Source organism: Pagrus major, chromosome 8 (genome assembly GCF_040436345.1).
Source record: "Pagrus major chromosome 8, Pma_NU_1.0".
Lineage (NCBI taxonomy): Eukaryota > Metazoa > Chordata > Actinopteri > Spariformes > Sparidae > Pagrus > Pagrus major.
The window spans coordinates 25,471,475-25,495,654 of NC_133222.1; the positions used below are offsets into that span (position 1 = coordinate 25,471,475).

General features: G+C 39.5%; 2 protein-coding genes across 2 annotated transcripts; one reads left to right on the top strand and one right to left on the bottom strand.

The window, feature by feature from the left end:
- Positions 1 to 2,467: 2,467 nt before the first annotated feature.
- Positions 2,468 to 5,424, bottom strand: chtf8 (CTF8, chromosome transmission fidelity factor 8 homolog (S. cerevisiae)). The gene is made up of 3 exons (XM_073472228.1): positions 5,311 to 5,424; positions 4,728 to 4,851; positions 2,468 to 2,788 (listed from the first exon to the last, which is right to left on the bottom strand). The coding sequence occupies exons 1-3, from the start codon at positions 5,328 to 5,330 to the stop codon at positions 2,507 to 2,509; spliced, it is 426 nt and encodes a 141-aa protein (XP_073328329.1). The 5' UTR covers positions 5,331 to 5,424; the 3' UTR covers positions 2,468 to 2,506.
- A 90-nt stretch (positions 5,425 to 5,514) lies between these two features.
- utp4 (UTP4 small subunit processome component) lies at positions 5,515 to 21,648 on the top strand. Its single transcript, XM_073472227.1, has 17 exons — positions 5,515 to 5,604; positions 5,800 to 5,963; positions 6,393 to 6,581; positions 6,744 to 6,828; positions 7,772 to 7,861; positions 8,399 to 8,610; positions 8,703 to 8,874; positions 10,746 to 10,837; positions 10,920 to 11,016; positions 11,222 to 11,286; positions 14,111 to 14,227; positions 14,532 to 14,688; positions 18,176 to 18,282; positions 18,374 to 18,469; positions 18,573 to 18,758; positions 18,932 to 19,042; positions 21,358 to 21,648. Exons 2-17 carry the CDS (start codon positions 5,805 to 5,807, stop codon positions 21,472 to 21,474), a joined length of 2,052 nt encoding a protein of 683 aa, XP_073328328.1. The 5' UTR covers positions 5,515 to 5,604; positions 5,800 to 5,804; the 3' UTR covers positions 21,475 to 21,648.
- Positions 21,649 to 24,180: the final 2,532 nt, after the last annotated feature.

Consider the following 24,180-nt stretch of genomic DNA (forward strand, 5'->3'; position numbering starts at 1 on the left):
ACATCCTGTTAGATCTGATTCTGATTGATTTAAATGTTGTCAGACACATGACCAGTTTGTACACAGTCTTCAGTGATTATTAATTATGACTCCGCAGCCTATCAAAACTCTACACATCATATTGGCATCGGCTAATCATCATTAGTTTGCTGCTGTTTAGAAATCATGTGAGCAGACCTGTCTGTCTGAAACTACATTAATAAATGGAATACATTAATAGTCAAACACAAAGGAAAAAAATACAAGACAATAGTTTTTATTATTGATCTGTCAGATATTTATACTGTCGGGACTTCACATCTGAATCCTCACATCCCACTTACCACAAGTTTTTGTGTTGTTAAATAAACCTTCCAAATCAGACAAATAAGATAAAAATCTCTCCAATTGAACCCTGGTTCTGTGGGAGCCCTGCCTCAGCAAACCTGGTTCAAATGAATGGGGCTATGGGGCTTGATGCCTTGAGACTTTTTTGCCAACAGAGCCAGTGTATCACTGGCCACATCCATGAACATGCCATTTTTACCAGCTGCGACTAGGTAACTAGTAATGTTTTCACCTTGGGGGTCTGTGTGTGTGGCGATGATGGCAAAATGTGGTCCTGGAGACACATTGTATTGCAGGAACTAACACAGAAGCCATTTTGAGTACTTTGCCAGGTGTTTAAATGCCTGTTTGTGGACAGATTTTTGTCTGTACAATAGCATTGCAACCAGCCAAGATGCAGTCACAAAACTTTACAGGTGTCTAGTTGAGATGAAAGATTCTAAGATAGTGTGGTTCGACCTATGAATATATATATTAATGTAATAATGACTACTGAGTACTCTTGGGTCGGAATTTCAACCTATTGACGGGTGTCGCAGCTGGTGTGATCCCATCACAAGATGGTCTCTAGTTTGATCTAAATGAGAACTACTTTACAGGAATCAATGAAAAGCTTAATTATTTCACTGTATCTACTGTATTTCATTCCAAATCAGTATGTAGAGTGAATACAGATGAAGTGCAAAAGCAAGACAACCCCAAAAAAGGAATGATTCTTCTCCAGTTTTGTGTTGTGCTAGTGTCCTTGTCACTACTGATAGCATGAGGCAGAACCTGCAGCCCAATCAGGTTTCACAGGTAGTCCTGAATAAATCTAAAGAATATTTTGCTACATCAGCAGAAAATACAATGGTTGAATGTGTATTGAAAATGAACACATTTTATAAACCCAGCTCATTACCCAGCTCCAAACTGCACCTGCCACATGCACGTTATTTTCCATTCTGTGCCACCTTTCCTCTAAACTTCAGTTCCTGATTCAAACCTTGGGTCTGTCCTAATACCCACACTTGTGCTATTTGTGAGCAGTGAGGTGCCTACTTCTGTGACATATTTCTGTTAGCTGCTTTCTCTCTCGTGATATTTTTAAGAAAGGAAAATATTTTTCTAAATCTCTGATAAAAAGGGGTGCATTTATCTAAACATTGTCACGTATGCACTACGTGACAATGACTACGTGTCATTCTTATCAGCCCAATCAAGAGGAACCAATCAACCACCTGTGTAGGTTTAGCCATGACATTGTAGTGTTTGGGCATGAATAATAATATAGCATATAGCAATAATCCAGCATGTGATAAACATAATTATATATTGTCATGTTTGCTTATTTTTCTTTGATCTACAACAAGCTGCTTGAGAGTGGTATGAGGAGTGTGCATCCAGTGAGGGTTAGGTGGATTGTGTGTTGTTACTGTGTGTATTACCTCTGATGTGTGAATGCGCACTTTAATGCTAGTGACAGCAAGTGCAGTTATTAATATCAGACAGACCCCTTATATGAGGGAAATAATGATTAATTGTTGATTATTTCTTCAATCTAACTGACATGTATTGAATTAAATTATGAGAAGAGCTAGTTAGTGAAGTAGAGATGTATGTGATGGGTAGGCAGAGAGCAGGTACACCGACATCACATGACAACTCTTCATCACAGTTTACCTGAAAACAATTGCCAATGGTTAATAAGTTAAAGTGGATTTACAGTATTTATGAACAACCCACCTCCTGTCATGATGTGCAATGCAGAGGAGCTATCCCACCCAGTCACTAAATAAAAACGTTGCCATCTGGTGCCCGTGTGTCCCTTGAGTTCTTGTGGATTGAAACTCCAACATTCTTTAATTTTCTTTCCACAGAAATTTCATCCAGGATGTAATTCTTGTCACCGTGCAAAAGCCTTTAAAACAGCAGCTAGTCCATCACAGGGCTTTAAATGTTTTCTGTGCAGCATTAGTTCATAATAACGAGGAGCCTCAAAATCTTGTTTGGATCAGTTCAAGTTAAAGGTTGACAGAATTGATCAATTTGAGGTGGAGTATTGATCAGTTATACAACAAATGTATAATCAAACTGCATCTTATCACAGTTGGATGACACTAACTGAGGTGCATTCAGTTAAAAAGAAAATCAAGTTCAGTACAGGTTACATGTCTCAGTTTATCATCACACAATGTCTTTACACCTTCTTGGGTACATTTGTGATGATAGGTTTGGGACGCGTCTTAAAGATCAGCTTCCGTTTGATGATGGCAGACACAGAGTAAGAGGTGGCGGTGGGTCCTTGCTGATTCGTTTCCATGGATACCTGTGTGACATCATCCCTGTTATTGATGTCGTCATGGCTGCTCAGGCTATCCTGCGAATGGCAAGAGTGCTTGGTGAGGACAGCGAAGGGTTTCTCCAGTTTGACCTGCTTCCCATACAGAATGTGATGTCCTACAATCAGCACTGGCACCCCCTGGTGGTGGAAAGAAGAACAGCTGAGTCAACACAAGTGTCTTGAGCCACAGAATGGCAAGGACGGTCTTGGAATTGTAATGGCTGCACAGTAAGTTAAAGGAGAAATTCACCATGTTTTATGTGGATATTCCAATCAGATCAGTGTCGATGGTAAATGTAGTTAATTAAGACAATAAAATCCTTAGTTGTGGTGTCTTGACAGAGAAAATAGGGTTATTCGAGTTTTCCTGCTTCCACAGCCTGCCTACATGTACCAGGATGCCTTGCATGCAACTTTCTGACACTCCACCCCCTAATACTTCCTAAACCTGCCCAGCACGCGGAGGTGGGCGTTTCAAACGAGGCCGTGTACAAAAAGGCATCTGAAATTAAGTTTACTATGTCATTGCCAGTAAAGGGGAAGAAGAAGTTATATACATATTTGATCTTTGTCTATTCCTGCAGGTAGAATAGTCATAGATGCATGTAGCCTATTTAGAAAAATATGGAGATACGCTGTACAACTTTGAATGAATACAGCAGAAACAATGATATGGCTGAACATCCAAGACACTCTGAGGATAATTCACTACATGTATTCATTAAAATAATTGTTGCAAGATGTTTACAGTAAACAAAGCATTAATAATATTTCAAGATTAATATCTCAACTAGTTTTCACTTTGTTGCAACCAAATTTGGATTATGTGTAGTATTATGTGTAGCTTCTTCTCCCAGGCCATACGGCTCCTCAACGCTAAGGGACTGATCTGATCACCTCTGTTACCCTGTTGTATGCTGTCCTGCGTCGCTGTTTTGTATGTCTGATGCACTATTGCACCTCATGTAAATAATTAAATAATCATACAGTCACTTTACAAATATTTTTGCACTACACTAGCAGTTACATGTAGCATGTGGTATTGTTGTTGTTGTTTGTTTGCACTGAAGCTTCTTGGTAACCGTTATTTCATTGCACTGTGTACTGTGTATATGGCTGGAATGACAATAAACCCTCTTGAATCTTGAATCTATTAATATAGCTCTATAGTTCTAGAGTCTTAAACACCCACTCTTTTAAAAAACATATTTTGACTATATTTTCCCTGAAGGATTACTTTATTTTCCTTGACACATTTTTTATGTGTAAGTATTACATTTTCATTGCATATACATGTAAACATACAATTAAAACATGGAATGTTTTAACAGCAATTTTTTCATACTTTTTCACTGGCTGTAATATTACATTCATTGGTTTTATTTCATAGGTAGATATTTGAACTGTGTTGACTTCAAGGTTTTCTATCTTTGTGCGATTCCTGTTGAGTCTGTTTTTCATTGGGTTTTGGAAATTTAATGATTATAATGTTGTAACGGCTTGAGTTGTCCCGTGTCTTGACAAAATATTATTCGTAATTATCCTGAGGGTTTCTTGGATTTCAGGACAAATTTCAACCTAATCCAATGGAAAAAAGCAGTTGGTGAGGATTAACATAGACCTACAAAGAATCCCAAAACGATGAAATTTAGCTTAGATGGCTGAACTTCAAAAATTCAGAACTAAAAAGCTATTTGGACTACAGCTGTAAGATTTTCCAAGGTCCCATTAATTTTCAAGAAAATCCACATCATGAACTGGGGGGAGTTGGCCTGAAATGACCCTATAGCAAATACTCTGCAAGGCACATGGAAAAACAAAATGGGAATATTAATGGACCAAAACGAAGGCCAACTATCCATGTGCTACTACTCTTCTTCACTCTTTTAATGTCATGTCCTGCTCCTGACAGACACCAGACTACCTTTCACATTGTAGTTTGCATGTACATCATTTTTTACAAATGTACTGAATTGGTTCCATCAGAAAACTAAATTTGCCATTTTGACCACAAAGTATACCTAAAACTTAGTTTGCACTTGAAAACCACCAGTGTGCCTTTTATTCCCGTGTTTACCTCTTTAGTGTAGAGCAGGTCGCCCATCACATTTCCTGCCAGGCCAGAGTTGTGTCTGGAAACCATCTCTCCCTGCAGCTCCAGCAGCAGCCATTCTGGAGCACTGCTGCCATCCACACTGCCTCTACAGGAATAAATACACACCAGTATCAACTAAAGACAACTCGAAAAGCTTCACTGTAAAAGTCACTAATATTAAACTGTCAAAACTGTAGGAGATGGAGCCAACAGTGTCATACCAAACTCCACTCAAACACTGGCACCCGAACTGTACACACCACTGTCGGTGTTGAAAGTAGACAGTACTTTCAATATAACCGTTTAATAATCACTATGAACAACTTTTAAGTTCGGCGTGTATTAATTTCTTTTTTTTAAATTTTACATCCGATTCCCGAAGTCCTCCCATAAACTAATCCCATCAATGCAGCTTGTTGTCCCTGTGAATTCTAGCCAACGTTGCCTTCATTATTCGTCCTCCAGACAATATAAACTTTAACCAACGTTAGCCCGTCTTTAACCCGTAATATGATACTAATACTAATTCACAAGACAGGAGATGGTAAAACCTTTTCATTCTTACCGTATGACTATTTGAACCATTGTCCTGACAGATAGTTAACATTAATAAAACATTACATAAAATGGCTCCCAGGACGGTAGCTTTGATAACCAACACCGTTCAGTCCGTGCTCATAACACGGTAGTATTTCCCGCCAGCTGTGCGTGCTGTGAGTGTGATGACGTATTTCCGTTTCTCTAGCCTGTTTGGGACTTTCATTACCGGTTCAAACGTCCCCAACGTGGCTCCTGCTGTTTTCCAGCGTGTGGACTGAATAGCAACGGAAGTTTAGTAACCGTGGAGGACAAACAACAGGTAAATTATGGCTTATAATGATTGTAAACTTGTTGTTAACTTGTTGAAGTTAAACGAATAGATGAACACATAGTCTGCCTCCCGTGTGTTTAACCTGCGAGGCTCTTGTTTTTGCTAACGGGCAGCAGGTTTACAGGTTGCCTTTGCTGTCGCCTGTCTAGCTCAAATAACCTGCCTGTTTGCGTTTCTTAATAGTGAAAATGGGCGAGTTCAAGGTGCACCGTGTTCGGTTCTTCGACTACATGCCCAGTGCTATCAGAGCCATGGCGTTTAACAGTCTCACGGAGCGACTGGCTCTGGTCCGGGCTGATGGAGCTCTGGAGATCTTCAACTTCGCTGACCACTACTTCCAAGAAAAGGTAACAACTCAGAGGAAGAACAGAAAACCTTCACACGCTGTCCACTCGTGTCTGGCGCTCTACAATTATCTTCTCATTTCGGCACTTTGTGTAAACAACTGAATAGCACTTTGTTCAGTGAAGTTCCATGTGTTAGGTGTCTTCTTCATTGGGTGTTTTGGGTGATGAAAACTGTGTTAATGAGAGTCTAAGGAACAGTAAGATAACTGTAGTGTGTACACTGAGTGCCCGTCAGTGCTACTTTAAAAACCACAAGCCACATTCTCCTTTCACATGCACTTTTAGAGAACCACTACACTGTTCAATCAGTCATTGGGGTGACAGTGTATTTGATTAAGAGCTGGGTTTTGGGCTGGAAGTCAGATATTTGGATTTGGATGTAAGATGAGCAGGGCTAACCTCCAGACTTGTTTTGATGTCGATGCACAGGTCATCCCAGGACAGGGCGGCAGCGCTGTGGAGGCTCTATGTTGGGTGGGTCAGCGTCTGTTCAGTGCTGGGTTGAATGGAGAGATCACAGAGTATGACCTGGAGAAGCTGAGGCCCAGGTACACTGTGGAGGCCTATGGAGGACCAATCTGGACAATCAGTAGCAATAAACAGGGAACACTGCTAACGGTCAGTCAACACCTGGTGGATATGATAATCACTCAACACCTCATGTTAAAAGTCTTCCACTCAGGCTAATGGTTCCTGGGTTAGAATTGAAATGACAAGCCTTGTCTAACCTTCAGTTCTGATTGTTTATTAAATAATTGATTTGAATTTTTTTTTTTTCAGGTTGGTTGTGAGGATGGGACAGTAAAGATGTTTGAAATATTGAAGGAGAGGATTCAGTTTCAAAGAAACCTGGATAGGCAGAAAGGTAAGCTGAGTCAAAGGTGTTGTTACTTTTCACCTGGCAGTTTTATTCATAATTACAAATCTGTGCTTACTTTCAGTTATTTACAGTGACTATAAAATGTATTAACCCCCTTAATTGTTTTCCCCTTTTATTGCTTTTATAAATGGAAGGTTTTTACAAAGTAATATCAAAACACTTAATGAGCTTTCTTCAACAGTAGCTTTGTCTTTGCCACTCTCCCATAAAGCTTTGACTGGTGAAGAACCCAGGTAACAGTTGTTGTATGCAGAGTCTCTCCCATCTCAGCTGCTGAAGCTTTTAGATCCTTGAGAGCAGAGCTGGTCTTGGTGGCCACCCTTGCTAGTCTCCTTCTTGCACAGTCACTCAGTTTGTGAGGACGGACTGCTCTAGGCAGATTTACACATGTGCCATATTCCTTCCATTTCTTAATGATGGATTTAACTGAACTCCGGGGGATGTTCAGTGACTTGGAAATGTTTTTGTATCCATCCCCTGACTTATACTTTTTAATAACCTTTTCACAGAGTTGCTTGGAGTGTTCTTTTGTCCTTATTGTGAATACTGACTAGACCTTTAGACATAGGTATCTTTATACTGCAATCACTTGAGACACATTCACTGCACTCAGGTGATCTCTATTTCACTAATTGTGAGACTACTAGCACCAATTTGCTGGACCTCTGTTGAATAAGTCAGTCACTTTAAGGGGGATGAATACTTATGCAATCACTTATTTTACATTATATAATTTTAATTAAGTGACTTTTTTTTGTAAAAAATCTGTTTTCACTTGGACATTAAAGGTTTTTTTTTGTAAATTGTTTGTCAAAAAGCTAAATTATATTGACCATGATTTGATTTATAAAAGGGGAAAACAATTAAGGAGGTGAATACTTTTTATACGCACTATGTGACTATGTGAGGCATTTATGTGATCTTCTAGGTCGTATCATATCTCTGTCTTGGCATCCCTCTGGTACGCTGATTGCTGCTGGCATGATGGACATGATCAGAATCTTTAATGCTGAAACAGGTAAGGAGATTTAACCACATCCTGAAACAGTTATCACAGAACAGAGCCTACCATCAGTTGAAATATTTAAAATTGGCATCAGCAAGCTTTATACAAAGTCTTGAAATAAGTGCTTAATTTTCACCATTATGTTTTCAAGGTTAGGAATATGCGCGAATTTGAATAAACTCCTCGAAAGATGTTTGATTGGTTTCAACATAATCTGGTGTTTTATCTACACAATCACTCACGTAAACCGAAAATATTATTATATTAACATATTAAAATAGAAAAAAATGTAAAGTCTTTATTTGTTTATTTGTCTCCTCGTGTCTAAGTAAATAATCAAAGTTTGCTGTGGTTATAAAGGAATTCAGTAAACTGATTTTTGTGGTTTAGCTGTCTTAAAAGTGCTTGTACCTTACTCGTAAAAAGCTTCACGAACCCTGCATCAGATGATTCATTTGGTGGTAGTTAAAACTGCATGAATTCCTTAAATATCTCCAAATGATGTAATTGTGACCTTTTTGAGTTTGTGTTTTTCTTTGCTGACTTCAGGCCATGCCACGCACAGAATGCTGGTGGAGAGAGGTGTTGGGGCATCCAAGAGCAGAGAGGTTGTAGTTTGGAGCATCGTGTTCCTGTCTGACCACACAATCATCAGCGGTGATTCTGCAGGAAAGGTCCAAATCTGGGATGGACTCACAGGAACTCTGGTCAGAACTCACCTGGTCACCAAATGGGATGTCCTTGCTCTGTGTGTTTCACAGGTAAGTGTGTAATCAACAATTGTGACACATTACACAACTTTTAAAGGCAACGTTTCAGGTGCACCTCCCTAAACTTTCTAAATATCTAACAGGATGAGAGCAGTCTGATAGCTGGGACATCAGAAGGCACTGTTGTCCAGTTTCAGTTCATCAGCTCCACTGTGGACCAGCAGGAGAAGGAGTGGGTCAGAACGAGGACCTTTAAAAACCACTCACATGATGTGAGGGCACTCGCACACACTGAGACTGCTGTGGTCTCTGGAGGTCAGTGTTGGTGTTGGATCAATGTCTTTTTCGTGATCATTTATTAAACTGAAATTCCATCTCGACAGTAAACGAGTGAAGTTACAATTTGATGAAGCCACGTAGGAAGGAAACTAAGTTAGTGATCCCTTAAATCATTTTAATCAAATCTATTTTATATATTTTCTATATCTGCTGCTATATTGCTGTGTTCTACTGGCCGTGAAAACAAATCAATCTCGGGTAAAATGAATCTCAATCTGATCTAATGGCCAGTTCTAATTTAAGAAGTGACAAAATTAAATTGGGACATATTACAATTTTTAGCCATTCAAGCAGGATGGCAGTGCTGGTCAGATTGCCCAGTCTGCAGAGGATGAAATCTAATGACTTTAATGAAATCTGTCATTAACCTTTTCTCTCACCATCAGGCAGACCATGGCAGTTTGTCCAATACTTTGGTTTATTACCAAAACTAATTATACACACTAATGACAGTCCCATGAGCCTGAGCCGCTCTCTCTGTGAAAGTGCTAATTGGCAAACATTTGCACGTTACAATGCTGAACTGACATGGTGAACATGGTGAACATTACACCTACAGCATGTTAGCATTGTCATCGTGAACATACTGCATATATTGCTAATATGGGTGTCTTGGTATACCACGACTGACTAACTGTGAAATAGAAAAAAAGTTGAATACTGCGTTAATATTGCACATAATATTGTGTAAATCATTTCCATTCTTGCATTGTCATAGTAGTTGGCGATAATGAATGTCAAGGCGCCACCATAAAAACAGAGAAGATGCAGTTACAAGCTAACGAGTGACTACCAGTGTTTGGCTACCACTGCCACACAAAATCATGTCGTAGGAGATGGCGGATGTGTGAGAGACACAATATTGTTATTGTGAATTATTTTGGCCACAATAATCATGTAGTGAAAATGTGATGTTGTGACAGCCCTAATTGCTATAAAAGTGTTGAGAGCTGATAGCAAGGCTGGAGACTCTTTAATACAGAGTCGTGTTCATAATATTTTTTGCATTCAGATGCTAAAACCATTGATGACATCGATTAATTGATTTATAGAAAAAAATAACAGCTTAAAAAATAACGCAGATTAATTACACTCTGACACCCGTTGACCTTATATTACTGAACCTGTTCCACAGCAGCTTTGTAAGCATGATAGAGGCGATGACTAAATTCTGCTGAGCATACTGACTGGGAAAAGTCCCACTTCAGCCAGAGTTTCTATCTGTCAAACAGTTAACATTCTTTCTCAAACTGAGAATGGGCTGTGGTTAAAAGTCAGACGTTTAATCATCGCTACCAGACGCTGTCTTATTAGCATGATTAACATCATTACATCATTAGGATATTATCAGGGATACAAATAGCATGAATATTAGCAGGGATAGTAACCTGTACTGTGCATTTACTGACGCTAGACAACCTCTCTACTAAACTTCCCGTCTTCTCCGGTTTTTAGATCATTTAAAGACCATAAAAATACCAAAAGACACTGAAGTAGGGCTTCAAAAAAATGCCCAGATGGAACTGTTGACAGGAGCACATTTTTCTGCAACTAATGCAGCCAGGAATTTTCTGACCAGAGTACTTAGAAGCTTAAAATTTCACCTCCTTTTAAGTTTAGAATGTCCATTCATTTATTCACTCATCTACCAAAATACATTTGCATTGAAATATTTTTAAATGCTTATGGCAGATATTGGCATATGCAATTTATTTCGATAAATTAATCACAAAGCTTGTAATTAATAAGGTTTTTTTATTTTTATTCGCTTGACAGCCCTTATTGTAATGCATAGCCAGTATTATCAGTATTGTACCATATACCCATGATGTTGGTAATCATGTCAGGTATGGACACCCAGCTGGTGGTGCGACCCCTGCTGGACAAGGTGGAGAAGAACACCCAGGAGTCAGCGATACGCAAAATAGCTTTACCACATGTGAGTACATATTTATTAGAAGATAAATCTCTCATGGCCTGTCCCATGATGACATGCTTACCTTTATCCGTCTTCCATGCAGAGAAGCTTGGTTTGTTGTGCAAAGAAGGCAGGACTGCTGCTCTTCCAGTTCCCTGATCATTTAGAGCTGTGGAGAGTAGGAGAGAGTGATGGACATGGTGAGGAAAACGCGCACGCACACACACACACACACACACACACATTCATTATGCATAGTTGTGCAGGAAATGGCAGGCAGTAATAGTGATGGTAAAAACTAAAGGAAATTTATGAAGTGAAACGGCAGTAGCGAAAATTCATCTTCATCTGATTCAGCAGTTGTATAGTGTAAGAATTATGCCTGTTTATAATGCATCCTGACAGGAAAGCCTGGTGACAGTCTGCCTGTGAAGAGAAAACCAGAGAAACTGATCCAGCTGAAGGGGAAGGTATGTACTGATACTGTGTGTATCATTGATTTCTATGGCCCACTGGAAGCTTAATCTGCTGTAACTATCTGTGTCAGATAGGTAAAAAGGTCAAAAAGTTTGACCATTATTTTTGGTTTTCTTCTGAGTGGCAAAGATATACTGTAGATCTCATCTTTTTTTGTGACATATCACAATAAGTGACAATAAGCTAAACCGCCATGCCTCAATCACGACATCTGCTTACTAACACCAGTGTTTCTCATTAATAAACAAGACTCAGGCAAATATGGTGCAGCAAATATGGTCATATTGCGCACCCTGTGTTCAATATGCAGGTGGGTAAGTTGTCACATAATCAGTGTGAGCAAGTTAGTAGTCACATAATTAGGCAGTTAAAATCAAAAGACAAAGCACATTCGAGTCTGTAAACCACATATGAGAGATTGCAATTTATAAGGTATTTTATTTTATACTTACTACCTTATTTTATGTCCATAAAGTAGCTGGTGTTAGTCATATAAACCACAATGACTGAAATTGCAACCATTGTGGTAATATGACATACTGACATGCAGTATGCACACAATAGGTACATACTACTTCATCATGACAGTGTGCCCTGGACTATGATCCTCTTGCTCTTCACAAGTTTGTCACTGAGAGTAGGTTCTCTTCTAAAACTAATAGTGAAGGAAATCTGGAAGAGCTTTTCTAAGAAAACTGTCACTTTTCAATATGTCCCAGTTTCCTTTAATTATTTTTTATTTTTTTATTTGCTTCACTACCATCTTGTGTCACAAAGTACACCTGATCTGAGCTTGGTTGTGGCTTCTGTTTTTGATACAGTAACTGTTCTCTAGAGAGACTTTTTGCTTTTATTGTAAGCTATGGATATAGTGTTTAGTTTATATCTCCTCTTCTTAAAACTTTGACTCATGCCTTGAGCAGTTTTTTCAAGATCTTCCTCGCTTCGATTTGCAAATCTGTTTAAGTCTCTGAAACTGGTCTCAGGGTATGTTATTTATCAGCCAACCTGCCCCAACATATAATCTTATCTAAGTAGATAGATTTAGGCTAGAATAGTTAGGTGCAAAACAAGCTTCCATTGCTGTACCCTTTTTCTGTTTTTATAGTGTTTCTGAAACAAAAATACAATATTCAAAGTCTATTCTGCAAGATGGAAGTGGTAGGAGGCATCTGCTTAGGTTGTCCCTCTTTCTAAGTAATGTGATAAAGCCTCTAACCCCTCTTTGTGACCAATGTTAGTATATAGTGATTCCACATCCATTGTCACTAAAAATGATGATCTAGTGTTCTTTATTGCTTTATTCAACATTCAATAACATTCTGAACACTTTTTTGTAAAAAGTGTTCAGAATGTGATTAAATGTGTGCATGAAAGTAGACTTGGGCTTGAATGGTGTTGATGTATCCTGCTGAGCATGGGTTCGTGAGGCTGCTTGACCGGTGGTGTTATGCCAAACTTTGAGCTGGAGGTTGCGATAGAACTTAGAGAAATCTACTTTTACTACTGGTTGTACTTGTGGGGGCAAAAGTAAGACCTTTAAAAAGAACTGAGACATGGCTGGTTGAGAGTGGGATGTTTCAACTTTTTTTCATATGAGAGATGTTGTTCTTTAAATCTTGTAGAAATCTACTCTTTTAAAGTGTGGCTTTTCATTCTGAGTTTGGCATTTCTGCTTCTTGGCTTCCTCATTAAGTAGTAGCATCATAAGATCTAGGGAGCATTGTTCAAGATGGCTTCCCATTCATTTTGAAACTCAGTATCTTCAGTGTCAAAAGAGGGACATTTTTGTATTCTTAGTCCTCTTGGTATCATTTTCTGTCTGCAGTAGTCTGATAGTGTTGTCATGCTGTAATTTCTTTCATTCATAAGCTTGGCATACATAGTCTGTGCAGGGCTTTGGTCAAACAAAGTGTCTGAGACTATAGTGCTCCTCCCTATTTCTCTTGAGTATGAAAAATATCCTGTTGCCATTTTGAGTGATGAGAAGGTGAACCCATGGAGCTGCTCCAACTTAGGACGACCCCTTGGAGTCCTGACATGTTCACTTGGAACGGAGGTAGCAGGGATGGAAAGGTGTGCCATCTTTGTTGAGGTTTGGGACCACTGTGTGAGTTGAATGCAGGCGCGTGATGGGATGATGTATTTTGGTTTGGTTCTTTGCAGGGTGCTCATGTTAGCCGCAGTGTACAGCACTATTTTCTTACAGTGCTTACATATTGTTCATGTCTTGTCTCTCACTCTGTCGCTGTTTAATGTTTCTACTGGGTACCCAAAATGATGAGACTTAAAAGTGGAGGGGGCATCTTCTTTGCTTTTTAGTTCAACTTCCTACTGGTTGCTGCTCTGCGTCTGTTATGTACTGATGTTGCAAACAGCTTTTCACCTTGACAAGAAATATAATTTTTACATCACAAGATCTTCTGGCATGAGATCTGGTCACACCCCTACTAACAAGTAGCAGTTGAACATACTGGAGCATTTAGCAGCTAAAGAGACTAAACCAGAGCTTAAATAGTGATATTGGGTTTTGCTAAAACATTCTTTCTAACATCTTTACAAGACAATGAAAATGTCAATATTTTGTTGTCAGCTTGATTTCTGACAAGTGACGTGTCTATAATTTTTGAAGCTTTAACCAAACCTATTTTCATTAACACAATCTTCTGTAGACATAATTTGCAGACATCCAGTGCTCCAGGAAGTCCATATTATCTGCCAGCTGACCTCACATCACTGCACAAGCTGTTTTGTGCCTGTTTATTTCATCTTTGAGCTTGAAGGATAAAAACTAACAGTGTGTGCTGACTCTTGCAGGGGGACGATCATATCTACAGCAGTGCTTTGTCTCCATGTGGAGAATGGCTGGCATACTCTACTGTCTCCAGTGTCCGTCTCTACAGGTTACAGTACAACAACATCAGCATTACCAAGGTGGGCTGCTCAACACTGACAGTGCTGCCCCTATTCTCTGTATCAGTCATTGTTCACACAGCCCTGTCCATCAACATAATTAAATGTATGAGATCTTTAGTAAAGTGCCTGGAGGTAATCCTTCTTCAGGGAAACAGTCAAACCTCACCAGCTCACTCATTCCAAGTCTGTTAAGAGCATGAGCTAAATGTAAATTCAGTTCTGTGAACATTTAGTATGTGTTTGAGGATTTTTTGAGTGTTTGTAGGTAAAGAGGACCATGATGAAGCTCATCCCTCTGTCTCCTTCCTCTTCCTCCCTCCAGGTGTCCAAACTACCCAAAGCCCTTTCCTTGGGCCACCAGCTCTGCTTCGCCTCAGACTCCACCAAACTCTTTGCTTCCTCCAGCCATTCATCTGTCATTGTTGTTGCCCTCAACCAGCTGGAGTGTAAATACCTTCACACTCTCAAACCTAAGTCAGGTGAGTCTTAATCCAGGGTCTGATTGCTCACTTTTCTGGAATATTGTACTTACTGGAACATTGTTACTGTGAGCGTCACATTCCATAGAGTCAAGAAATGTGATCATTTCTGTGGAAAATGAGGTATTTACAGTAATGTACCAAGATCCACATGCAACTTATTTTATAAATGCTGCAAGTCTTTTTTTTTTAATTAGTTAATTATAAGTATTATTAACTTAATTATTTGTACAGCCACTTTATTAAGCCATCATTGATCCTTGTCTCTGTGCATTATGTTCATTGCAACAGTAGTAATACAGTGCATTCAGAAAGTATTCGGACCCCTAATTTTTTTCACATTTTGTTATGTTGCAGCCTTTTAAATTAATTATTCGTTCATTGTTTGAAGAGAAAAAATGTATTCAGTCTACACTCAATACACCATAACAACAAAGCGGAAACAACATTTTAGAAATGTTTGCAAATTTATTAAAAAGGAAAAACTGGAATATCACATTGACATAATTATTCAGACCCTTTACTATGACACTTGAAATGTAGTTCAGGTGCCTCCCATTTCTCTTGATTATCTTTGAGGTGTTTCTCCACCTTGACTGGAGTCCACCTGTGGTAAATTCAATTGACTATGACTATTGACTATATGTGTCCAATAGACACATATGTTGACACTTTTATTTTTCCCAATGAAGTCATGGAATATAACTTGGTTTTCCTTAGAAATTATGTCCTTGTGCTATTTATCCAGTAGAGCGCGCCCCAACTCCATTCTTACTCAGGAGAGTCTCTTAGTCACACTCACCGCCACTGTCTCCTACGGTGGGGACCGCTCCGCAAACTCTTCTCAGCACTCCACTGAGAAGAGTTTGCCTCCACAGTAAGTTTATAACTAGTTTGTGAAACAATGACTCCATAAGTTTCCTGTTTCAGTTCAACCCACTAGTCCATGAGTCATTACATGCTTAGTTGTGTCGGTCATGCTTATGTTTGTCATGTTAGCGAGGTGGAGTTAGGCTAACCTAGCTTACCATTAGTGCAGGCCAGCGGGGGCGAGGGGAGGGGGGACAGTTGTGCTTAGTGTAATGCATTGCTGGCCGGGAAGTAAATGAATAACATAACGTTAACGTCCCCATCATGTGCAACAACCGTCATGTCTCTCTTATTGATCATGATTTCACTTACGTTACGTTGAGAGTTCCCCTGCAACCAAGAGCAGAGGCACTGATCAGCTCTGGACTGTTTGTGACCATTACACACTAAAAAATAAATTTTGCAAAAGATGACATGTTTTGATAATGTTAAGCAAGAGAAGGCGTTTCTGGTCGCCTTCTGGAGTTTGGTTTATAATGACTTAATGATTCAAAATGATAGAGTGGAGAAAAAGTGATTAATGTTTAAAAGGGCATCAGAGGTGCATTTCAAATAATGATTTGACAGTTACTTATTATGTTGCTTATACACCTACCTATTACCTAAATATAAAGATAATAATAAACTCATTGCTTGTAAATACAAGCGAAAGTTAATGCCTTGCAGTAAGAAAAATGCTTAATGTCTGAGTTTCAAAATGCCCCTTGTAACTTTAGACATATTTGTCATAATAATTATCGTTATTATAAAAATGATAAAGAAAAGTTCCTGCACTAATTTTGACTATAAAAAGTATTCTAAAACAGTAAAATGTTCTGCCTTCAATTCATATATGTCACACGTGTTTGAACTATATTTAAGGGATCAAAAAAGACGTTTTTTTGTTGGAAAAAATGTAAAGATTTAATCAGCTGATATATTGGTTGCAGAATATGGGTCAGGCCCTAGTGCAAAGCGTGTCGCGCCATACCAAGAAGACTCGATGCTATAATCACTGCCAAAGGTGCTTCAACTAAGTACTGAGTAAAGGGTCTGAATACTTATGTCAATGTGATAGTTTTTCCTTTTTAATACATTTGCAAACATTTCTAAAATTCTGTTTCAGCTTCAAGTGTTTGGAGTGTTGATTGATGAGGAAAATAACTCATTTCAACGATTTTAGCATGAGGCTGCAACATATCAAAATGTGAAAAACGTGAAGGAGTCTGAATACTTTCTGAATGCACGGTACATCTTTTTCGAGAGAAAGTCCAGTAATTCTGTCCTTCAGGCCAAAATAAAAACCTAAATTTGTAACATAAGCTTCCCAGACTAGCCTGGCTCTAAACCACTGTCTGTGAAGGTATGAGGAGCAGCTAAAGGGAGTCACTGTTTTCCATGTCAGCCAGTAAACCAGTGCTTTGGGTTCTACAAGTGAAATTTACATAGTCACATTATAGTTCACAGAAGTTAGAGTTCTGTAAATTCATATGTAAATCTAAGCATTAAAGGTACAGTGTGTAATATATTGTGTATTTAGTGGCATCTGTTGGTGAGGTTCTAGATTGCGACACTCCCTCGCTCACACCTCCCTTTCCAAAGACACTGGAGAAGCTCCAGCACCTATGGTTGCCCTCAGACTTATTTTCTAAATATGGACTTATCCACAACAGCATTGAGTATTTCTACTAATTCGAGTGATGTGGTAACAATTTATTTTGTTAGGATCATACAAATAAATTATGTAGGACCTTGACCCTGTCAGAAACCAAAAACTACGGAGGAATGGCTAGAGAATAATGACAGAGCGTAAGGTGTCGACCTGGCCTCCAAATTCACCAGATCCCAATTCAGTCAAACATCTATGGTATGTGCTGAGACAACCCACAGGACAATAAATTGATTGATTGATTGATTAAAAGAATCTGCTGTCAACGGCCTGGTGCCAGACACTACAGGATGCCCCTGAAGTCTTATGTCCATGCCTTGGATTGGGATCTGGGGAATCTGGAGGACAGGTTGACATCTTGATCTCTTTGTTTCGTCACACTTATTTTGGGCCATTCCAGAGCAGTTTTTGTGGTGTGGCAGGGCGCATTGTTCTGCTGGGGGGTCACTGCCATCATGGAGCGCTGTAGCCATGACAGGGTGTACTTGATCTGCAGTGGTGGCTGGTGTGTGTGTCAAGTGGCATCCATATGAATGCCAGTACTCAATGTTTCCCAGCAAAACCTTGCATATGGAGATGATCAATGTTATTGTCTTCAACTGTCAGTGGTTTGGTGAACAGTTTTGTGTGTGATTACACAAAAGTCACAGAACAATAAAGGTCCTGACATTTTACTTTTAAGAAGAAATGCATCTTTGTTCAATCAGCTTCTGCACTGTATTTGAGAGGGGGGAAATCCAAAGAGGCACTGTAGCAACAATATGGAGAAATATAGAGTTGGGGGTCAATGTGCAACTGTGAGGGTGCGTGGAGCATCCATTATTTGAGTTGGTGAAGGTGGCATGTTTAATTCAAATAAGGATTTTAAGTTGTTCCAGAAGAAACGAAATTTTCCTTGAATGCAACCACCTACCCTCCTGTAGCTTCCTGTTCTTCAGTATATAAACCATCCTTGTGTGTGATGTCCAGGATCCAGACAGCCAGTGCACCTGTTGTGTACCAGTGAGGATGGCAAATGGCTCGCTACAGCTAATACAGACTGTGAGATCCACGTGTACGACCTTCACAAGCATAAGGTGAGTTGACACTTTTTCTCCTCTTGTGTATTTTCTTGCTAGATAAACTTTAAATTGTACACAGTAACTCTTTATGGCTCTTTGTTTGCAGCTGCATTGTACAGTTCCAATGTACAGCTCCTGTCCCACAGCCATCGCCATCCACCCAACAACCAGCAACCTAGTCGTGGTGCATGCTGACCAGCAGGTGAACACTGCACCACAAGTTGTCTAAACTGCTCATCACCTGTTCAGCCTACCAATAACTCTGTGTGTGTGTGTGTGTGTGTGTGTGTGTGTGTGTGTGGCAGATCTTCGAGTACTCTCTGGCGCAGAAAGAGTACACAGAGTGGAGTCGGAAGCTGCAGAAACAAGGACTGCACTCTCTATGGTTGGAGAGAGACACACCTGTCACCCATGTCACCTTCAGTCCTAAAAACCCAGCTCACATCTTTCTGCACGACATGTTCATGTTCTGCATCATTGACCAAAGTCTGGTATGTGAGCACACATTTAAAGTGTCTGCCATGTGGATTCAGAATCTTAAAACAAGTCATGCTCATTGCTTCATCGGAGCCATGTGTGTTTGTCTTCTTGCTCAGTGAAGTAGGATGGTGATGGTGATTTAATACTACTCCAGCTATATTTCTGTCTTTGTTTTCACACGCAGCCCCTCCCTGAATCAAAGACTTTGCTCTACAATCAGATGACACTGAGGAGCCTCCCTGAGCAAGAAAGGATCAGACACAGCCATGCCTTTAAGATATGCAAGAATTTCAAGGTAACATCATCATAGTTGTAGTTTATTTGTGTCGATATTTCATGCCGATATCTGGCCCATCCCATATTGGATAACTAGACACCATAGCATTTCAAAACATACATCATCTTCCAGTAATACATATAACAGCAAAAATACATAATATAACTTGCCACATAATGTGTTTCTGTGTTTTAAAAACAAGGGTTTAAAAAATGAAATGATGTTTGCATCCCTAAGTCCTGCTACATCTACACTGCTCATCTAAAAAATTAAGGGAACACTTTAATAACACATCAGACCTTGATGAACAAATTATTTAAGCTGAAAATGTTACTGATGTACATTGTATAACTTGTTGTGAACAGAATTATGAAACAACAGTCAATGGAAACCAAAATCATCAACCCATTAGCCCCATTCACACTGCCCTTACAGTGTGGGAATCATGCACCAACACTCCGCCTCGCCATCTGTGTGAAAGTTACAGATGCAGAGAGGCGGGACAGATGGAGATCCTCTTGCAGTCTCCACCACTCACACACTTCCATTTCAGATATCGATAAGTAAATTGTGCTTCAGTAGAAGGGTGCAGGGAGGTGAGAAAAACTAAAAATGTAGCAAAGATTGAAGGAACTACTGGCTGCTGCATCTGCATGCGCCACCGCTGTGGTCATAGCATGCTATGGTGAAGAAATGCGTCATCAAACCCGTAGCAGTAGAACAATGTAAAAACATCTCTTGACTGAGGGCCAGTCATTTTTTTATCCCATATGCAACTTTTCTAAATGCAAATTTAGACCAAGAGGAGCTGTGCATTGAACCAGCGCAGCAGTCTCTGCTGTGTAGGGTTCTAATGAGACATCAGTGAAATATAAGGAAGTCCAATTTGATTTAGTGAGAAATAAGGGTAAATGCTTATAGACTCCAAAACACACACAGCACTGCTGTTTATAATACTCTCAGACAGAATTTTATCATGGTGGCCAATATAGTTTCAGCTTGGAGACGTAAAAGTGGCAAGTTTGCTTCTTAGTCTAATTCTCTTGCTTCTAAGTCAACAAAATAAACTCTCAAAATGTCAAAAAAGGAAATATTTTTTCACCCATTTTCCTTACTAAACAGGAAAATACAACCAGAGACCTTCAGAATTCAGTTTTCTCTTTTACTGAACTAAGATGAGGTTAATTGCCTTGTTAACTCATCGTAAAACACACTAAATTCAAACTCGACATGAATAAAATAAAACTCGCCTCAATTCAGTCTTGGTTTGTCTTTCTTACAATGACCTCTGGTTTGGTGCAAATTAATCCTCAATTTACTTAGACAGATATGAAAATACACCAGCTTGTGTCATTTTCGCCTGCTGTTGATGCCCGAATCTCTCTTCTCTGCCGCATTATGCCTCTCCTGTCCCCGCCTGCTGTGTTTTTTGTTCCTGGAGACATAGTCCTGATCAAAGCCACTGTAAATTACCTCTGTGCTATATCCGCTGTCTCCAAACTGGCCTCGGTCAGTCTGAGAGTCTTTGTTCAGTCCCACCTTGGTGTACAGTCATGTTCACGAAGTGGCATGGTCTGGTAAAGCTGAGCCCCATTTATTGCTGTCATCCGAGATTGTGGTGCAGGCGGGCTTCTGTCAGCCAGTGGGTGCACTTAGCTCCATGGCTTACAGAGCTTCTAGCTGACTGCTAATAGCTACAACAGAGAGTATAGTGAGCAGCTGTTTGTGGTTATGCTGCCCCCTATAGTTTTGGAGCTACCTTTTGAAATCTGGTCAATTTTCCAGATGACATCTTTAAATTTTAAACTCAATAAAAAAAATGTATTAGGGCTGTCAAGCAATTAAAAAATTATCTAGTTATAATAACAAGCTGTGTGATTAATTAATCAAATTTAAAAGTATTTAAATGCAAATGTGTTTTGGTAGATGAGTGAATCAATGAATAAATGGTCATCCACCAAGCTTGGCTTTGGCTCTGGTGTCCTACGAGTGCCGTGGCTTTAACAACAAGGCTGTTTGTAGTGAGCAACGGTCTGTGGCCAACCTCAGAGGATGAGAAGACAGAAGGTTGTCTAGTGGCAGTAAATTTACAGTTTGACCATGAATAAACTCTGCAACTCCTTGCTACACAAGACCTCATGTCTGAGTAACAGCTATCACCATCCCATACCAGCGTCTGGTAGCTACGGTATAACGTCCCATTAACCACAGCCCATTCTCAGTTTGAGAAAGAATGTCAACCGTTTGATAGTTAGAAACTGGCTGCAGTGAGTCTTTTCCATAACCATTATAATCAAACTGATGTTTTCTGTTCTGATGTTTGGGTCCAACAGCACGTGATGTGTGTGAGTTTACTGGAGGACCATTCACTGGTTGTGGTGGAGCGCCCGCTGCTCGACATGATGTCTCAGCTGCCTGCTCCTGTCCGTCAAAAGAAGTTTGCCACATAAATGAAGTGAAGCAGGTTTCCTGGAGGTGTTCCAGAGGTTCATGTCCGAGGAAAGGATTACTTCATTGTATTCATTTACTGTAACTCCCATATCTTAAATCATTTTCAACAATGTTCCACCACTCTTTGTAAAGAAATTATTTGATTAAGTAATAAACGGAACTATTTACTTTCATTCTTGTTTGACTGAAAAGTTTATTGAGTTTATTGATATAATTAACACTTAACTGTTTGCTCTGTTTTCTGCTCTCAGGCCAAAGAATAGAACTTGGTTACATAAACTAGCTTCCAGCTCTGAAAGTGTTTGAAGAGCAGAGTTCTGTTGTTCAAATGAGGCATGACTAATTCAGGCTAACATGCTGTTACCAGACTGAAATAATGTTTATCCTCATCCAGATAATTTGGTTCCTTGAAAGCTGTTTAATGGTTGATTTGTTTATCCTGGATGAAGTTACCTTGAATAAAGCTGGATCCAAATGTCAGAACTTCACCGCTCTTGCAGACTCAAAGACTTTGCGGTTGTGTTCACGGGAAGTCTGCGAGTGCTGAGTGCTGTCCATGCCTGCAATTTATCCTGTCCACAGTGATCCCAAGGCAGACTTTATGCAGACTTCCAGAGAGTCTTCTTTGGGTGCAAACTTGACTGGACTTTACCGATTAAATTGCCAACAATTGATTGCAATACGGATGTGGCTTTGTTAAAGGCGTTAGAACTTACTATAAATGTGAAAAACAATTAGGTAACTTGGCTATTAAAACATTACTTCAATCATGTAGGCTCGAAATAACTTTTAACCACATCATGATACTGAAATATGTAGAAGCGTACACTGTGGAGCTAAACAGAATGCATTTTAATATTGTATTAAAATTTTGTGTTATGGCTGCGAGAGCAAGAGAGTCAAAAAAGCACTGTCATGATGAAGTAAGATGTCCCAATTGTGTGCATATTGCATGCAACAGTATACACACAGGCCAGCTGGAGTATGTACTGAAAGTAAAAAGAAGTATCGGATTTGGAACGCACCCAAAGATTCAACATAAGTGATGGAAAAAGTGTGATCATTTCACAAACTGAAAATCATCTGGTCCCCCTTGATCCCGGTCAACAGCTGCTGTGTCTGACTTATCTGCTGTTTCATGTCATCTGTGGTACAGCTGCTGTTCAGAAGGCAGAGGGCACTGTTGAGCTACTTTCAAACTAATGAATCAGCTGCTAGAGCTTTCATTTAGTCTGCAGGTGGTGGTGTTGAATTGTAAAACTTTAGTTAGAATATTCTTAAATATTTTTTTTTATTATACTTAATGTCCATGTTCTCTCCACTTTTTGTCATCAGCAGCTTTCCCAAGCTTTTCACTGTCTGATCTCTTAACCTGTTATAAAGAGTACACTGGACATAATATGAAAACAAAATATTTGAGTTTTGTGAATATGACCATTACACTCCATTCAAATGTCCTCGAAAAAGATCTAATGAATGAGACATAATGAATGCCAGTGCTACCATACAAGGTACAGGATATCATTGAATGATTTGATGGTAATGAAAATGAGGTGAATCATATACGACAGCCATTACCCTCACTAGGTTTCAGCCACACTCAACACCTTTTTTTTGGAGTGTCAGGCAGTGCTCTCCAACCCTCCAGCCCCCATAGGCCCTACAGCCTCCACCTGCTGTGCATTGTTGTATGTACTCTTTCAGTTCAAGTTCACATCAGCACACAGTGCACATAGAAAAATACACTTGGCAGTATCAGTATCTGCCCAAAGACCCAAACACCAACCAGTACACCTGAGCTGGAGCAATACAAGGCGCTAAGGTTCCTGTGTCTCAGACATTATTGACTTTTAATAATAAGGTGGAGCAGGCACAGAAACAAAGTTCTTGTCAACTTTTACAGAGGAGCAAACAGAAACAGAGCAGATTCTTTCCTGTGGTTCTGAGACCCTTGCTCATCCTCAATACTCCAACTAGTTCTTCATGTGAGAGACTAAAAACTTGCATTTTGTTGTAAAGCCTTGTGTTGTAGTGTGACAAATAAATGAACCTTGAAGAAAATGAAAGAAAGACGGTGACAGAGCCACAGCATATTCTACCAGCAGCCTTTATTAACCTGCTCTTATTGATATTGAACTTCAGTGGTGCAAATTATTTAACAAATGTGCAGTTAATCTCTTCAAAAGGGTTCACAGGTTGCAGGTCCAAATTAATTTCAATATACAGTGCATTCAGAAAGTATTCAGACCCCTTCACTTTTTTCACATTTTGTCATGTTGCAGCCTCATGCTAAAATCATTTAATTTTTTTCCTCATCAATCTACACTCAGGACACCACAATGACAAAGAAGAAACAGAATTTTATAATTTTTGTAAATGTATTAAAAAGGAAAAACTGAGATATCACATTAACGTAAGTATTCAGACCATTTACTCAGTACTTAGTTGAAGCACCTTTGGCAGCAGTTACTGCATCAAGTCTCCTTGGGTATTGGTGTGTTGGCTTTTGCTCTGATATGCATTGTCAGCTGTGAGACCTTATATAGACAGGTGTGTGCCATAACCAGTCAATTGAATTTACCACAGGTGGACTCCAGGCAAGGTGGAGAAACATCTCAAAGATGATCAAGAGAAATGGGAGGCACCTGAACTACATTTCAAGTGTCATAGTAAAGGGTCTGAATACTTACGTCAATGTGATATTT